The sequence below is a fragment of the Cololabis saira genome, chromosome 15 (genome assembly GCF_033807715.1).
Source record: "Cololabis saira isolate AMF1-May2022 chromosome 15, fColSai1.1, whole genome shotgun sequence".
Lineage (NCBI taxonomy): Eukaryota > Metazoa > Chordata > Actinopteri > Beloniformes > Belonidae > Cololabis > Cololabis saira.
Window position 1 is genome coordinate 43,650,282 of NC_084601.1, and position 18,183 is coordinate 43,668,464.

General features: G+C 49.5%; 1 protein-coding gene across 1 annotated transcript in view; it reads right to left on the reverse strand.

Annotated features, from left to right (window-relative positions):
• LOC133461362 (unconventional myosin-Ig-like) overlaps nt 1–17,895 on the reverse strand; it is a 45,806-nt gene extending 27,911 nt beyond the window's left edge. The window contains exons 1-8 of the mRNA XM_061742249.1: nt 17,774–17,895; nt 13,902–14,110; nt 13,516–13,609; nt 13,145–13,310; nt 5,700–5,753; nt 5,038–5,145; nt 4,695–4,811; nt 2,293–2,499 (exon numbers count right to left, since the gene is read on the reverse strand). Coding sequence (XP_061598233.1) covers nt 2,293–2,499; nt 4,695–4,811; nt 5,038–5,145; nt 5,700–5,753; nt 13,145–13,310; nt 13,516–13,609; nt 13,902–14,110; nt 17,774–17,868 — 1,050 coding nt within the window. The 5' untranslated portion in view covers nt 17,869–17,895. The remainder of the gene's footprint in view (nt 1–2,292; nt 2,500–4,694; nt 4,812–5,037; nt 5,146–5,699; nt 5,754–13,144; nt 13,311–13,515; nt 13,610–13,901; nt 14,111–17,773) is intronic.
• Between the last annotated feature and the right edge of the window lie 288 nt (nt 17,896–18,183).

Here is an 18,183-nt window from a genome sequence, read left to right on the forward strand (position 1 = left end):
ATATCGTACAGAGCCTGGAAAAAACACGCTAAATCAGGATAAATATCGTACAGGGCCTGGAAAAAACACGCTAAATTAGGATAAATATCGTACAAAGCCTGGAAAAAACACGCTAAATTAGGATAAATATCGTACAGGGCCTGGAAAAAACACGCTAAATTAGGATAAATATCGTACAGCGCCTGGAAAAAACACGCTAAATTAGGATAAATATCGTACAGAGCCTGGAAAAACATGCTAAATTAGGATAAATATCGTACAGCGCCTGGAAAAAACACGCTAAATTAGGATAAATATTGTACAGAGCCTGGAAAAAACACGCTAAATTAGGATAAATATCGTACAGAGCCTGGAAAAACATGCTAAATTAGGATAAATATCGTACAGAGCCTGGAAAAAACACGCTAAATTAGGATAAATATCGTACAGAGCCTGGAAAAAACACGTTAATTAGGATAAATATCGTACAGCGCCTGGAAAAAACACGCTAAATTAGGATAAATATCGTACAGAGCCTGGAAAAAACACGCTAAATTATAGGCTACTAAATATCGTACAGAGCCTGGAAAAAACATGCTAAATTAGGATAAATATCGTACAGAGCCTGGAAAAAACACGCTAAATTAGGATAAATATCGTACAGAGCCTGGAAAAAACACGTTAATTAGGATAAATATCGTACAGCGCCTGGAAAAAACACGCTAAATTAGGATAAATATCGTACAGAGCCTGGAAAAAACACCCTAAATCAGGATAAATATCGTACAGGGCCTGGAAAAAACACGCTAAATTAGGATAAATATCGTACAGAGCCTGGAAAAAAAAAGTTAAATTAGGATAAATATCGTATAGAGCCTGGAAAAAACACGCTAAATTAGGATAAATATTGTACAGAGCCTGGAAAAAACACGCTAAATTAGGATAAATATCGTACAGCGCCTGGAAAAAACACGCTAAATTATACTAAATATCGTACAGAGCCTGAAAAAACACGCTAAATTATACTAAATATCGTACAGGGCCTGGAAAAAACACGCTAAATTATACGAAATATCGTACAGACCCTGGAAAAAACACGCTAAATTATACGAAATATCGTACAGAGCCTGGAAAAAACACGTTAATTAGGATAAATATCGTACAGGGCCTGGAAAAAACACGCTAAATTAGGATAAATATCGTACAGAGCCTGGAAAAAACACGCTAAATCAGGATAAATATCGTACAGGGCCTGGAAAAAACACGCTAAATTAGGATAAATATCGTACAAAGCCTGGAAAAAACACGCTAAATTAGGATAAATATCGTACAGGGCCTGGAAAAAACACGCTAAATTAGGATAAATATCGTACAGCGCCTGGAAAAAACACGCTAAATTAGGATAAATATCGTACAGAGCCTGGAAAAACATGCTAAATTAGGATAAATATCGTACAGCGCCTGGAAAAAACACGCTAAATTAGGATAAATATTGTACAGAGCCTGGAAAAAACACGCTAAATTAGGATAAATATCGTACAGAGCCTGGAAAAACATGCTAAATTAGGATAAATATCGTACAGAGCCTGGAAAAAACACGCTAAATTAGGATAAATATCGTACAGAGCCTGGAAAAAACACGTTAATTAGGATAAATATCGTACAGCGCCTGGAAAAAACACGCTAAATTAGGATAAATATCGTACAGAGCCTGGAAAAAACACGCTAAATTATAGGCTACTAAATATCGTACAGAGCCTGGAAAAAACATGCTAAATTAGGATAAATATCGTACAGAGCCTGGAAAAAACACGCTAAATTAGGATAAATATCGTACAGAGCCTGGAAAAAACACGTTAATTAGGATAAATATCGTACAGCGCCTGGAAAAAACACGCTAAATTAGGATAAATATCGTACAGAGCCTGGAAAAAACACCCTAAATTAGGATAAATATCGTACAGCGCCTGGAAAAAACACGCTAAATTAGGATAAATAACGTACAACGCCTGGAAAAACACGCTAAATTAGGATAAATATCGTACAGGGCCTGGAAAAACACGCTAAATTAGGATAAATATCGTACAGAGCCTGGAAAAACATGCTAAATTAGGATAAATATCGTACAACGCCTGGAAAAACACGCTAAATTAGGATAAATATCGTACAGAGCCTGGAAAAAACACCCTAAATTAGGATAAATATCGTACAGCGCCTGGAAAAACACGCTAAATTAGGATAAATATCGTACAGAGCCATCAATCATCCATCCATCATGGCGGTCGGCCATCTTGGAGTCTAAAACACCGGTACCTTGGCGAAGGCGTCCCTGCCGAATCGTCCCTCCTGCTCCGTGTGCTCCTTCTCGATGACGTCGCCCCCCCCGGTGGCCACGGTGCGGAACAGCAGGCTCTTCTGGACCTGGTCCGGCTCGGTGGCCGTCAGCTCCGCGATGTGGTCCACGGTCCCGGGGTCCAGCACCTGGACGGCCTCGCCGTCGCCCTCGAACCGCAGGTTCCCCTGGGAGAACAGGAACCGTGAGGCTCGGTGTCGCCCCCCGGTGGGGAGGAGGACCAACAACAACTACAGGAACCGTGAGGCTCGGTGTCGCCCCCCGGTGGGGAGGAGGACCAACAACTACAGGAACCGTGAGGCTCGGTGTCGCCCCCCGGTGGGGAGGAGGACCAACAACAACAACAACAACAGGAACCGTGAGCCTCGGTGTCGCCCCCCGGTGGAGAACTGGACCAACAACTACAGGAACCGTGAGGCTCGGTGTCGCCCCCCGGTGGGGAGGAGGACCAACAACAACAACAGGAACCGTGAGCCTCGGTGTCGCCCCCCGGTGGGGAGGAGGACCAACAACAGGAACCGTGAGGCTCGGTGTCGCCCCCCGGTGGGGAGGAGGACCAACAACTACAGGAACCGTGAGGCTCGGTGTCGCCCCCCGGTGGGGAGGAGGACCAACAACTACAGGAACCGTGAGGCTCGGTGTCGCCCCCCGGTGGGGAGGAGGACCAACAACAACTACAGGAACCGTGAGCCTCGGTGTCGCCCCCCGGTGGGGAGGAGGACCAACAACTACAGGAACCGTGAGGCTCGGTGTCGCCCCCCGGTGGGGATGGGCGGCGATAATTTCTGGCATTTATCCCGATAACGATAAAAATGACGATAAAAAAATACCAATTCAACTCCATCTTTGTAACTATAAATTTATCACCACATTCAGTCTTTGGAGCCAAATCACTGCTCTAAAAGAATAATAAATTCTTTCTTTCTTTCTTTCTTTCTTTCTTTCTTTCTTTCTTTCTTTCTTTCTTTCTTTCTTTCTTTCTTTCTTTCTTTCTTTCTTTCTTTCTTTCTTTCTTTCTTTCTTCCTTCCTTCCTTCCTTCTTTCCTTCCTTCTTTTTTCCCTTCCTTCCTTCCTTTTTCCCTTCCTTCCTTCCTTCCTTTTTCCCTTCCTTCCTTCCTTCCTTTTTCCCTTCCTTCCTTCCTTCCTTTTTCCCTTCCTTCCTTCCTTCCTTCCTTTTTCCCTTCCTTCCTTCCTTCCTTCCTTCCTTTTTCCCTTCCTTCCTTCCTTCCTCCCTTCCTTTTTCCCTTCCTTCCTTCCTTCCTTCCTTCCTTCCTTCCTTCCTTCCTTCCTTCCTTCCTTTTTCCCTTCCTTCCTTCCTTCCTTCCTTTTTCCCTTCCTTCCTTCCTTCCTTCCTTCCTTCCTTCCTTCCTTCCTTCCTTCCTTCCTTCCTTCCTTCCTTCCTTCCTTCCTTCCTTCCTTCCTTCCTTCCTTCCTTCCTTCCTTCCTTCCTTCCTTCCTTCCATAAATCAGTTTTACACAAAAACTTCATCAACAGGAATTTATCGTTTTTACCGTGAGATACAAATTTTTTTTTTTTTCACGGTTTATCGTGAACGGTGAAATATCTCCCGTTCCTACCCCCCGGTGGAGAACTGGACCAACTACAGGAACCGTGAGGCTCGGTGTCGCCCCCCGGTGGAGAACTGGACCAACAACAGGAACCGTGAGGCTCGGTGTCGCCCCCCGGTGGAGAACTGGACCAACAACAGGAACCGTGAGGCTCGGTGTCGCCCCCCGGTGGAGAACTGGACCAACAACAACAACAGGAACCGTGAGGCTTGGTGTCGCCCCCCGGTGGGGAGGAGGACCAACAACTACAGGAACCGTGAGGCTCGGTGTCGCCCCCCGGTGGAGAACTGGACCAACAACAGGAACCGTGAGGCTCGGTGTCGCCCCCCGGTGGGGAGGAGGACCAACAACTACAGGAACCGTGAGGCTCGGTGTCGCCCCCCGGTGGGGAGGAGGACCAACAACAACTACAGGAACCGTGAGCCTCGGTGTCGCCCCCCGGTGGGGAGGAGGACCAACAACAGGAACCGTGAGGCTCGGTGTCGCCCCCCGGTGGGGAGGAGGACCAACAACTACAGGAACCGTGAGGCTCGGTGTCGCCCCCCGGTGGGGAGGAGGACCAACAGCAACAACAGGAACCGTGAGGCTCGGTGTCGCCCCCCGGTGGGGAGGAGGACCAACAACAACAGGAACCGTGAGGCTCGGTGTCGCCCCCCGGTGGAGAGGAGGACCAACAACAGGAACCGTGAGGCTCGGTGTCGCCCCCCGGTGGGGAGGAGGACCAACAACTACAGGAACCGTGAGGCTCGGTGTCGCCCCCCGGTGGGGAGGAGGACCAACAGCAGGAACCTACCAGGTGCAGGATGGACGCCAGGATCCGGAACACGGATTTCACCTCCGGGGCAGAGAACCCGATCACCTCCAGGGCCCTGAGAACCTCCCGGTGGCTGGAGCGGTCGTTGGTGGAGGTCTGGGGGGACAAGGGGGACCAGGGGGGTCAGCTAGCGTCCTTTGGTCTCTAACCTGGTCCACTCTGGAACCAGATCCACTTTCAGCCCCTGTTACGTGTGGTGTCCCCCAGGGATCTGCCCTAGGACCTCTGCTCTTTATTGGGTCGTGTCATCAGTCGACACGGTGTCTCGACACTCAGTTGTACCTCCGAAATGACCCCAACCTACGTCCCACCCCTCTAGAACCGGTCCACTCACCGCGGCGGCAGCTCCCTCCCTGGTGTAGACGTACAGACTCGGGTCGTTCTGCAGGTGCAGCAACTGCAGCGTCTCCTCCGATCCTCCACGCAGCAGCTGAGGAAACATATTTATGTTATTAATATTTTATCTACTCGGCCGCTGGATCTGGACCCTAGTGGTCTGTAGAAATGTCGAGAAAAAAGAGGAAAAAAATAGAAAAAAAGAGGAAAAAAAGGGAAAAAAGGGGAAAAAAGGAAGAAAAAGAAGAAAAAAGGAAAAAAGGAGAAAAAAAGAGGAAGAAAATAGAAAAAAGAGGAAAAAAGAGGAAAAAGGGGGAGAAAGAGGAAAAGAAGAAAAAAAAATAAGAAAAAAAGAGGAAAAAAAGGACAAAATAGGGGGAAAAAAAGAGAAAAAAAAGGAAGAAAAGAGGAAAAAAATAGAAAAAAAGAGGAAAAAAGAGGAAAAAACAAGAAAAAAAGGAAAAAGAGGAGAAAAAGGAAAAAAAGAAGGAAAAAAGGGACAAAATAGGAAAAAAAGAGGAAAAAGGGAAAAAAAGAGGAAAAAAGAGGAAAAAATGAAGAAAAAAAAGGAAAAAAAGGTCCTGCAGGTCTGGATCTGGACCCTAGTGGTCTGTAGAGGTCCTGCAGGTCTGGATCTGGATCGTTTACCTGGTAGAAGGAGTGGAAGCTCCTCTCTCCCTCCTGCTGCTGGACCACCCTGGACTTGAACAGAAAACAGAACCTGATCAGAACCTGATCAGTAATCAGGTCTATCAATAATCAGGTTTATCAATAATCAGGTCTATCAATAATCAGGTTTATTAGTAATCAGGTTTATCAATAATCAATATCTATCAATAATCAGGTTTGTCAATAATCAGGTCTATCAGTAATCAGGTTTATCCATAATCAGGTGTATCAATAATCAGGTCTATCAGTAATCAGGTTTATCAATAATCAGGTCTATCAATAATCAGGTTTATTAGTAATCAGGTTTATCAATAATCAATATCTATCAATAATCAGGTTTGTCAATAATCAGGTCTATCAGTAATCAGGTTTATCAATAATCAGGTCTATCAATAATCAGGTTTATTAGTAATCAGGTTTATCAATAATCAATATCTATCAATAATCAGGTCTATCAATAATCAGGTTTATTAGTAATCAGGTTTATCAATAATCAATATCTATCAATAATCAGGTTTGTCAATAATCAGGTCTATCAGTAATCAGGTCTATCAATAGCAAAGAGCTGCATGACACCAGGAAAAGAGCTGCATGACACCAGGAAAAGAGCTGCATGACACCAGGAAAAGAGCCGCATGACACCAGGAAAAGAGCTGCATGACACCAGGAAAAGAGCTGCATGACACCAGGAAAAGAGCCACATGACACCAGGAAAAGAGCCGCATGACACCAGGAAAAGAGCTGCATGACACCAGGAAAAGAGCTGTATGACACCAGGAAAAGAGCCGTATGACACCAGGAAAAGAGCCGTATGACACCAGGAAAAGAGCCGCATGACACCAGGAAAAGAGCTGCATGACACCAGGAAAAGAGCCACATGACACCAGGAAAAGAGCCGCATGACACTGGGCAAAGAGCCGCATGACACCAGGAAAAGAGCTGTATGACACCAGGAAAAGAGCTGTATGACACCAGGAAAAGAGCCGTATGACACCAGGAAAAGAGCCACATGACACCAGGAAAAGAGCTGTATGACACCAGGAAAAGAGCTGTATGACACCAGGAAAAGAGCCGTATGACACCAGGAAAAGAGCCACATGACACCAGGAAAAGAGCTGTATGACACCAGGAAAAGAGCCGTATGACACCAGGAAAAGAGCCGCATGACACCAGGAAAAGAGCTGCATGACACCAGGAAAAGAGCTGTATGACACCAGGAAAAGAGCTGCATGACACCAGGAAAAGAGCCGTATGACACCAGGAAAAGAGCCGCATGACACCAGGAAAAGAGCCGCATGACACCAGGAAAAGAGCCACATGACACCAGGAAAAGAGCTGTATGACACCAGGAAAAGAGCCGCATGACACCGGTAAAAGAGCCGTATGACACCAGGAAAAGAGCTGCATGACACCAGGAAAAGAGCTGCATGACACCAGGAAAAGAGCTGCATGACACCAGGAAAAGAGCCGCATGACACCAGGAAAAGAGCTGCATGACACCAGGAAAAGAGCCACATGACACCAGGAAAAGAGCCGCATGACACCAGGAAAAGAGCTGCATGACACCAGGAAAAGAGCTGTATGACACCAGGAAAAGAGCCGTATGACACCAGGAAAAGAGCCGTATGACACCAGGAAAAGAGCTGCATGACACCAGGAAAAGAGCTGCATGACACCAGGAAAAGAGCCGTATGACACCAGGAAAAGAGCTGTATGACACCAGGAAAAGAGCCGTATGACACCAGGAAAAGAGCCGCATGACACCAGGAAAAGAGCTGCATGACACCAGGAAAAGAGCTGTATGACACCAGGAAAAGAGCTGTATGACACCAGGAAAAGAGCTGCATGACACCAGGAAAAGAGCCGTATGACACCAGGAAAAGAGCCGCATGACACCAGGAAAAGAGCTGCATGACACCAGGAAAAGAGCCACATGACACCAGGAAAAGAGCCGCATGACACTGGGCAAAGAGCCGCATGACACCAGGAAAAGAGCTGTATGACACCAGGAAAAGAGCTGTATGACACCAGGAAAAGAGCCGTATGACACCAGGAAAAGAGCCACATGACACCAGGAAAAGAGCTGTATGACACCAGGAAAAGAGCTGTATGACACCAGGAAAAGAGCCGTATGACACCAGGAAAAGAGCCACATGACACCAGGAAAAGAGCTGTATGACACCAGGAAAAGAGCCGTATGACACCAGGAAAAGAGCCGCATGACACCAGGAAAAGAGCTGCATGACACCAGGAAAAGAGCTGTATGACACCAGGAAAAGAGCTGCATGACACCAGGAAAAGAGCCGTATGACACCAGGAAAAGAGCCGCATGACACCAGGAAAAGAGCCGCATGACACCAGGAAAAGAGCCACATGACACCAGGAAAAGAGCTGTATGACACCAGGAAAAGAGCCGCATGACACCAGGAAAAGAGCCGCATGACACCAGGAAAAGAGCCACATGACACCAGGAAAAGAGCTGTATGACACCAGGAAAAGAGCCGTATGACACCAGGAAAAGAGCCACATGACACCAGGAAAAGAGCTGTATGACACCAGGAAAAGAGCCGTATGACACCAGGAAAAGAGCCGCATGACACCAGGAAAAGAGCCGCATGACACCAGGAAAAGAGCCGCATGACACCAGGAAAAGAGCCGCATGACACCAGGAAAAGAGCTGCAAAGAGCCGCATGACACCAGGAAAAGAGCTGCATGACACCAGGAAAAGAGCTGCATGACACCAGGAAAAGAGCTGCATGACACCAGGAAAAGAGCCGCAAAGAGCTGCATGACACCAGGAAAAGAGCCGCATGACACCAGGAAAAGAGCTGCATGACACCAGGAAAAGAGCAGCATGACACCAGGAAAAGAGCCGCATGACACCAGGAAAAGAGCCACATGACACCAGGAAAAGAGCTGTATGACACCAGGAAAAGAGCTGTATGACACCAGGAAAAGAGCCGTATGACACCAGGAAAAGAGCTGCATGACACCAGGAAAAGAGCCACATGACACCAGGAAAAGAGCCGTATGACACCAGGAAAAGAGCTGCATGACACCAGGAAAAGAGCCACATGACACCAGGAAAAGAGCTGCATGACACCAGGAAAAGAGCTGTATGACACCAGGAAAAGAGCTGCATGACACCAGGAAAAGAGCCGTATGACACCAGGAAAAGAGCTGCATGACACCAGGAAAAGAGCTGTATGACACCAGGAAAAGAGCTGCATGACACCAGGAAAAGAGCCGTATGACACCAGGCAAAGAGCTGCATGACACCAGGAAAAGAGCTGTATGACACCAGGAAAAGAGCTGCATGACACCAGGAAAAGAGCCGTATGACACCAGGAAAAGAGCCGCATGACACCAGGAAAAGAGCTGCATGACACCAGGAAAAGAGCTGTATGACACCAGGAAAAGAGCTGCATGACACCAGGAAAAGAGCCGTATGACACCAGGAAAAGAGCTGTATGACACCAGGAAAAGAGCCGCATGACACCAGGAAAAGAGCCGCATGACACCAGGAAAAGAGCTGCATGACACCAGGAAAAGAGCTGTATGACACCAGGAAAAGAGCCGTATGACACCAGGAAAAGAGCTGCATGACACCAGGAAAAGAGCCGTATGACACCAGGAAAAGAGCTGTATGACACCAGGAAAAGAGCCGTATGACACCAGGAAAAGAGCCGCATGACACCAGGAAAAGAGCTGCATGACACCAGGAAAAGAGCTGTATGACACCAGGAAAAGAGCTGTATGACACCAGGAAAAGAGCTGCATGACACCAGGAAAAGAGCCGTATGACACCAGGAAAAGAGCCGCATGACACCAGGAAAAGAGCTGCATGACACCAGGAAAAGAGCCACATGACACCAGGAAAAGAGCCGCATGACACTGGGCAAAGAGCCGCATGACACCAGGAAAAGAGCTGTATGACACCAGGAAAAGAGCTGTATGACACCAGGAAAAGAGCCGTATGACACCAGGAAAAGAGCCACATGACACCAGGAAAAGAGCTGTATGACACCAGGAAAAGAGCTGTATGACACCAGGAAAAGAGCCGTATGACACCAGGAAAAGAGCCACATGACACCAGGAAAAGAGCTGTATGACACCAGGAAAAGAGCCGTATGACACCAGGAAAAGAGCCGCATGACACCAGGAAAAGAGCTGCATGACACCAGGAAAAGAGCTGTATGACACCAGGAAAAGAGCTGCATGACACCAGGAAAAGAGCCGTATGACACCAGGAAAAGAGCCGCATGACACCAGGAAAAGAGCCGCATGACACCAGGAAAAGAGCCACATGACACCAGGAAAAGAGCTGTATGACACCAGGAAAAGAGCCGCATGACACCAGGAAAAGAGCCGCATGACACCAGGAAAAGAGCCACATGACACCAGGAAAAGAGCTGTATGACACCAGGAAAAGAGCCGTATGACACCAGGAAAAGAGCCACATGACACCAGGAAAAGAGCTGTATGACACCAGGAAAAGAGCCGTATGACACCAGGAAAAGAGCCGCATGACACCAGGAAAAGAGCCGCATGACACCAGGAAAAGAGCCGCATGACACCAGGAAAAGAGCCGCATGACACCAGGAAAAGAGCTGCAAAGAGCCGCATGACACCAGGAAAAGAGCTGCATGACACCAGGAAAAGAGCTGCATGACACCAGGAAAAGAGCTGCATGACACCAGGAAAAGAGCCGCAAAGAGCTGCATGACACCAGGAAAAGAGCCGCATGACACCAGGAAAAGAGCTGCATGACACCAGGAAAAGAGCAGCATGACACCAGGAAAAGAGCCGCATGACACCAGGAAAAGAGCCACATGACACCAGGAAAAGAGCTGTATGACACCAGGAAAAGAGCTGTATGACACCAGGAAAAGAGCCGTATGACACCAGGAAAAGAGCTGCATGACACCAGGAAAAGAGCCACATGACACCAGGAAAAGAGCCGTATGACACCAGGAAAAGAGCTGCATGACACCAGGAAAAGAGCCACATGACACCAGGAAAAGAGCTGCATGACACCAGGAAAAGAGCTGTATGACACCAGGAAAAGAGCTGCATGACACCAGGAAAAGAGCCGTATGACACCAGGAAAAGAGCTGCATGACACCAGGAAAAGAGCTGTATGACACCAGGAAAAGAGCTGCATGACACCAGGAAAAGAGCCGTATGACACCAGGCAAAGAGCTGCATGACACCAGGAAAAGAGCTGTATGACACCAGGAAAAGAGCTGCATGACACCAGGAAAAGAGCCGTATGACACCAGGAAAAGAGCCGCATGACACCAGGAAAAGAGCTGCATGACACCAGGAAAAGAGCTGTATGACACCAGGAAAAGAGCTGCATGACACCAGGAAAAGAGCCGTATGACACCAGGAAAAGAGCTGTATGACACCAGGAAAAGAGCCGCATGACACCAGGAAAAGAGCCGCATGACACCAGGAAAAGAGCCACATGACACCAGGAAAAGAGCTGTATGACACCAGGAAAAGAGCCACATGACACCAGGAAAAGAGCTGTATGACACCAGGAAAAGAGCCACATGACACCAGGAAAAGAGCTGTATGACACCAGGAAAAGAGCCGTATGACACCAGGAAAAGAGCCGCATGACACCAGGAAAAGAGCCGCATGACACCAGGAAAAGAGCCGCATGACACCAGGAAAAGAGCCGCATGACACCAGGAAAAGAGCTGCAAAGAGCCGCATGACACCAGGAAAAGAGCTGCATGACACCAGGAAAAGAGCTGCATGACACCAGGAAAAGAGCTGCATGACACCAGGAAAAGAGCCGCAAAGAGCTGCATGACACCAGGAAAAGAGCTGCATGACACCAGGAAAAGAGCAGCATGACACCAGGAAAAGAGCTGCATGACACCAGGAAAAGAGCAGCATGACACCAGGAAAAGAGCCGCATGACACCAGGAAAAGAGCCACATGACACCAGGAAAAGAGCTGTATGACACCAGGAAAAGAGCCGTATGACACCAGGAAAAGAGCCACATGACACCAGGAAAAGAGCTGTATGACACCAGGAAAAGAGCCACATGACACCAGGAAAAGAGCTGTATGACACCAGGAAAAGAGCAGCATGACACCAGGAAAAGAGCTGCATGACACCAGGAAAAGAGCTGCATGACACCAGGAAAAGAGCTGCATGACACCAGGAAAAGAGCCACATGACACCAGGAAAAGAGCCACATGACACCAGGAAAAGAGCTGCATGACACCAGGAAAAGAGCAGCATGACACCAGGAAAAGAGCTGCATGACACCAGGAAAAGAGCTGCATGACACCAGGAAAAGAGCAGCATGACACCAGGAAAAGAGCTGCATGACACCAGGAAAAGAGCAGCATGACACCAGGAAAAGAGCTGTATGACACCAGGAAAAGAGCTGCATGACACCAGGAAAAGAGCCGCATGACACCAGGAAAAGAGCTGCATGACACCAGGAAAAGAGCTGCATGACACCAGGAAAAGAGCAGCATGACACCGGGCAAAGAGCGGCATGACACCAGGAAAAGAGCTGCATGACACCAGGAAAAGAGCCGCATGACACCAGGAAAAGAGCCGCATGACACCAGGAAAAGAGCTGTATGACACCAGGAAAAGAGCTGCATGACACCAGGAAAAGAGTCACATGACACCAGGAAAAGAGCTGCATGACACCAGGAAAAGAGCCACATGACACCAGGAAAAGAGCTGCATGACACCAGGAAAAGAGCTGCATGACACCAGGAAAAGAGCCACATGACACCAGGAAAAGAGCCGTATGACACCAGGAAAAGAGCTGCATGACACCAGGAAAAGAGCTGCATGACACCAGGAAAAGAGCTGCATGACACCAGGAAAAGAGTCGCATGACACCAGGCAAAGAGCTGCATGACACCAGGAAAAGAGCCGTATGACACCAGGCAAAGAGCTGCATGGCACCAGGAAAAGAGCCGCATGACACCGGGCAAAGAGCCGCATGACACCAGGAAAAGAGCCGCATGACACCAGGAAAAGAGCTGCATGACACCAGGAAAAGAGCCGTATTACACCGGGCAAAGAGCTGCATGACACCAGGAAAAGAGCTGCACACACACACACACACACACACATGACAGGCACATACACACACACAGAGACACTTGCTTCCACTCCACCAAATTATGAAAAAAAAGAAAATGATGGAGAGGTGGATTTGCAAGTCGCGCTGGTACTCCTAGTTAAAAAATATGTTGCACGGCCTCCAGAAAAGGTTGCAAAATGCGACCAATTGGTCGCAGTCTTGAGCCCTGGGCCCCCCTGGGGGCCCCTCACCTTCTCCAGCAGGTAGTTATTGATGTGGCCCCTGGGGACCCCCCCCTCTCCCCGGGCCCCTGGGGACCCCCCCCTCTCCCCGGGCCCCTGGGGGCCCCTCACCTTCTCCAGCAGGTAGTTGTTGATGTGGCCCCCGGTCGGCTCCCCGTTGAAGTTGAAGTTGATGTCCATGTATTTGCCGAAGCGGCTACTGTTGTCGTTGCGGTTCGTCTTGGCGTTTCCGAAGGATTCCAGGACGCAGTTGGACTGCAGCAGCACGTTCTTCACGCTGGGGGCCCCCAGGGGCCCCACATGGGGAGGAGAGGACAGTCAGACTCGGGGGCCCCTGGGGCTTTTTCTAAACATTTCAACTTTATTCACGAAATCTTTACTTTTTTCTTGACATTTCGACTTTTTTCTCAAAGTTGTACTTGACAGTGAGACTCGGGGGGCCCTGGGGCCACCAGGGGCCCCCACCAGGACGCAGGACTCACCTCTCCACCTCGGCCCTCTGGCCCGGGTTGGTGATGGCGGCGATGTACTGCATGATGTATTTACTGGCCTCCGTCTTCCCCGCGCCGCTCTCACCTGCAACAGAGGCACCTGGTGACGAGGGGGTCCAGGGGCCCCCAGACCCATGTTCAGGGCCCCCGGGGGACACGAGGGCCTTGTCTAGGGACCCAGCGGGCCCCCAGGGGCCTGTAGAGCCGTATCCACGGACCCCCAGGGTCTCCAGACCCTTTTCCCGGGCCCCCAAGGGCCTCTAGGGCCGTGTCCAGGGGCCCCCAGGGTCTCCAGACCCTTTTCCCGGGCCCCCAAGGGCCTCTAGGGCCATGTACAGGGGCCCCCAGAGTCCCCCTGCGGCCCCGCGGACACTCACCTGAGATGACGATGCAGGTGTCCTTGCTGCGTCTCTTCATGGCCTTGTAGGCGGCGTCGGAGACGGCGTAAAGGTGCGGCGGGTTCTCGTACAGCTCGCGGCCCCGGTACGCCTCGATGGCGGGGCCCCCGTAGATGTCCATCTCCCGGTACGGGTTCACGGAGACCACCACCTCCCCGATGTACGTGTAGATCCGCCCCTTCTCGAACCTGGGGGACAAGAGACCCTGTTAGACACACGGGCCCCTGTGAACTCTACATGACAAGAACTGACATGAACTCCCACGCTGCAGGATCCGGTGTTGTGCACCATGTACAAAAGAGAAAAAAGAGAAGAAGAAAAGGGGGGCCGGCACAAGAAACTACAGGAACGATGGACAAAAACGATAGCTATGAGACATTTATAATAAATAAAATGGTAATGGAGAAGAGAGGCAGGGAAGAGGAGAGGAGAAGAAGGGTGAGAGGCACCGCCCAGCGGATCATGTCGGTGCCCCCTGCAGCATAAGCCTATAGCAGCATATCTACCACCAAGCTATATTTGAGACTAACTATTATAGTCTTGTTCTATAGCTGCAACTATGACTACTGACTCTAACACACTAGAGTTTACACTACCTAGAGATTTACCAACACCAGCTAGAGGTTTACTAAACACTAACTACTCTGCACTCTGAGAGCGGAGAGCTCTGCCAGGAACATAAGGCACTATCAGGTCTTGCAAAAAACGTGCCCCAAAAGTCACCAAATTTATCACCAAGCCAGGCCTGGTGATAAATTTGATATTTAATGGTTAAATTAATGGGCGTGGCCTAACGGCTCAACAGCGCCCCCCGGAAAACTTTGTGCCTCAAGCCCCACAATACGGTTTGAGGTACATGCACGAAAATCGGTACACACCTGTATCATGTCGCAACTTAAAGAAAAGTCTCTTGGAGCCATGGCCGAAACCGAACAGGAAGTCAGACATTTTGAATTAATCGTGTCATTTTGGCTCAATTTATGCCATTTCTTCGGCAGTTAATACGGCCAGAACCGTAACGTGCACCCAGGTGTGTTATACATCAAAATGTGTGTCTCCATCCTGAGACGCTCCGCATTACTTTTCTCAGTCAAAAGCGTTACCGTTACGATAGACGCCAAAAAGCGCGCCCCCCCCTTCATCTGATTGGTCCATATTTGATAGTTCCTATTTCCTGCCATAACTTTTGAATGGTTTGGTATAAAGACTCGTGGGTGGTGTCACCACAAATTAGCCCCGCCTCTTCTTCTTCTGTCATGGTTACGACGTGATTCACATGAGGTGGGAGTGGCCCCACTACTCTAGGAACTACGAGTAAACCTGCACTCTGAGAGCGGAGAGCTCTGCCAGGAACATAAGGCTCTATCAGGTCTTGCAAATAATGCAGAGCTAAGCCGTTTTGGGCTTTATATGCAAGTAATAAAACTTTAAATTGAATTCTGAATTTTACAGGTAGCCAATGGAGCGACGCCAACACTGGAGAGACGTGGTCTCTCCTGCTGATTCCTGTCAGCACTCGTGCTGCTGCATTCTGGATCAGCTGGACCTGGACCTGGACCTGGACCAGCCTGGAACCGGTTTGAGGGAAAAGGGGTACCAGTAATAATCAGGTCTTCCAGTAATCAGAATCTGGGCCCCCCCGGTTCCCCGGGTCCCCGGGCCCCCGAGGAACCGCCCAAACCTGCAGGTTTCAGTAACAGAATGACGACACGAGGACCCGGCAGGAAGTGACACGAGCAGGAAGTGACACCCCGGCAGGAAATGAAACTTGTGGTTGGAGGCGTCGCAGTTTCTCGTTACTCCGGGGGTTTTGGGCTGAAACCTGAAACCTGAAACCTGACGAGGTTTCTGTTGTTAACGGTTTCTGTTCGGGTCCCTCTTAGAGTCTTAGAGACCAGGACCAGGTCCAGATCCAGATCTAGTTCACTAGGATCTGGATCTAGATCCACACACACCTCCACCTCTGAATCACAACCACCCCCAACACCTCCACCTCTGCCTCTACGCCCTCTCTCAGGCATCGCACCCCCGGACATCCGCAGAGCAGTCAGGGCCAGAGCAGAGCAGCAAGCAGGCCCACGACAACCGGCACTCACTGCACCAACACCTCACCCCCAGAAACGGCTCACGTCCAGAAGCAGCAGAACTGGGGACCACTCCAGAACTGAGAAATGTCAAAATGTCGAGAAAAAGTCGAAATTTTGATGAAATAGTTGAAATGTTGAGAAAAAAGTCAAAATTTTGAGAAAAAAGTTTAGTTTTTGATGAAAAAGTTGAAATTTTGAGAAAAATGTTGAAATTTTGATGAAAAAGTTGAAATTTTGAGAAAAAGGTGAAATTTTGAGAAAAAAGTTAAATTTGGATGAAAAAGTTGAAATTTGGATGAAAAAGTTGAAGTTTTGATAAAAAAGTTAAATTTGGATGAAAAAGTTTAAATTTTGATAAAAAAGTTGAGAGAAAAGTTGAAATTTAGAGAAAAAAGTTGAAATTTTTGATGAAAAAGTCAAATTTTTGAGAAAAAAGTCGAGAAAAAAGTTGAAATTTTGAGAAAAAGTCGAAATGGCGAAAACGCAGGAAAAAACGCACGCTCGCACGCAAAACGCACGCAAAACGCACGCAAAACGCACGCAAAACGCACACAAAACGCACGCAAAACGCTTGCACGCAAAACACACGCTCGCACGCAAAACGCATGCAAAACGACGCAAAACGACGCAAAACACACGCAAAACGCACGCAAAACACACGCTTGCACGCAAAACACACGCTCGCACGCAAAACGCACGCAAAACGCACGCAAAACGCACGCAAAACGCACGCAAAACGCACGCAAAACGCACGCAAAACGCACGCAAAACGCACGCAAAACGCACGCAAAACGCTTGCACGCAAAACGCACGCAAAACACACGCTCGCACGCAAAACGCACGCAAAACGACGCAAAACACACGCAAAACGCACGCAAAACACACGCTCGCACGCAAAACGCACGCAAAACGACGCAAAACACACGCAAAACGCACGCAAAACACACGCTCGCACGCAAAACGCACGCAAAACGACGCAAAACGCACGCAAAACGCACGCAAAACACACGCTTGCACGCAAAACACACGCTCGCACGCAAAACGCACGCAAAACGCACGCAAAACGCACGCTGGTACAGGTACCTGGTACCAGGTACCTGTACCAGGTACCTGTACCTGGCCGAACCCAACGCCGCTGCACTCGCCTGCGCCCCCCACTGGAAGTACATGGAATAGAGGACGGCCAGACACCAAGAAGAAGAATCACTTTCATGTCTCACTAAACTTATTTCTTTCTTTCAAATGTGTCTGTTTTGGTTTGTTTGGATCTACGAGGACGTATCCTAGCAACGACCTGACAGGTGAGCTTGATTGACACCTCAGTGGAATCCTGACGGCCAATCAGATCCGTCCGCCGGCTCACCTGACCTGACCTGACCTGGAACCTGGAGCCGTCTCCTCCGGGTGCAGGTGTGACATCACCAGGATCAGGGCAGGTACGAGCTCGCCCAGACGAGTCTGGGACCCGGGACCCGGTCCAGCCCCCCCCGTAACCACGGAGACGTGGGCGTTACCACGGAGACGTGGGCGTTACCACGGAGACGTGGGCGTTACCACGGAAACGTGGGCGTGTCCAGAGACGAGCGAGTCAGGAACTGAGATCTGGGCGGGAAACGCTTCTCTCTTCCTCTCATGTCTCCTCCGAGGCCCGGCAGCCGTTAATCAGCCCCTGGGAGTAACTTCTTCTTCTTCTGCTCCTCCGGTAGGAGCCGCGGCCCCCCCGGGGCCCCGGGGCCCCCCCAGCCCCCCCCAGCAGGGCCTCACCTCAGCTTCAGGTTCTCCATGAACTGCTCCATCGTCACCTCGTCCAGCAGAACGAAGTCCGACTTGCCGAACTCCAAACCCTCCAGCTCCGCCATCCTTCCCCGCCGCCGCCGCCGGCACCGACACCAGAAGAAGAAGAAGGAGAAGAAGAAGTGAAGCCGACGCCGGCCCTGTGTGACTCTCGGGGGCGCGGCCTGATGTTGCAGCAGATTGTTTGTGGTTTGCAGGCTGCAGCACGTCAGCCCTGTCACTGCAGCACCGCCTCCGTAGGAAGAGAATTATCTCAGAACCAGAACCACTTCCTCATCCTCAAACCCTTCACCCCCAACGTATAAAGAGCTGAGAATTATCTCAGAACCAGAACCAGAACCACTTCCTCATCCTCCACCCCGAGCTGCTGCTGCCACTCA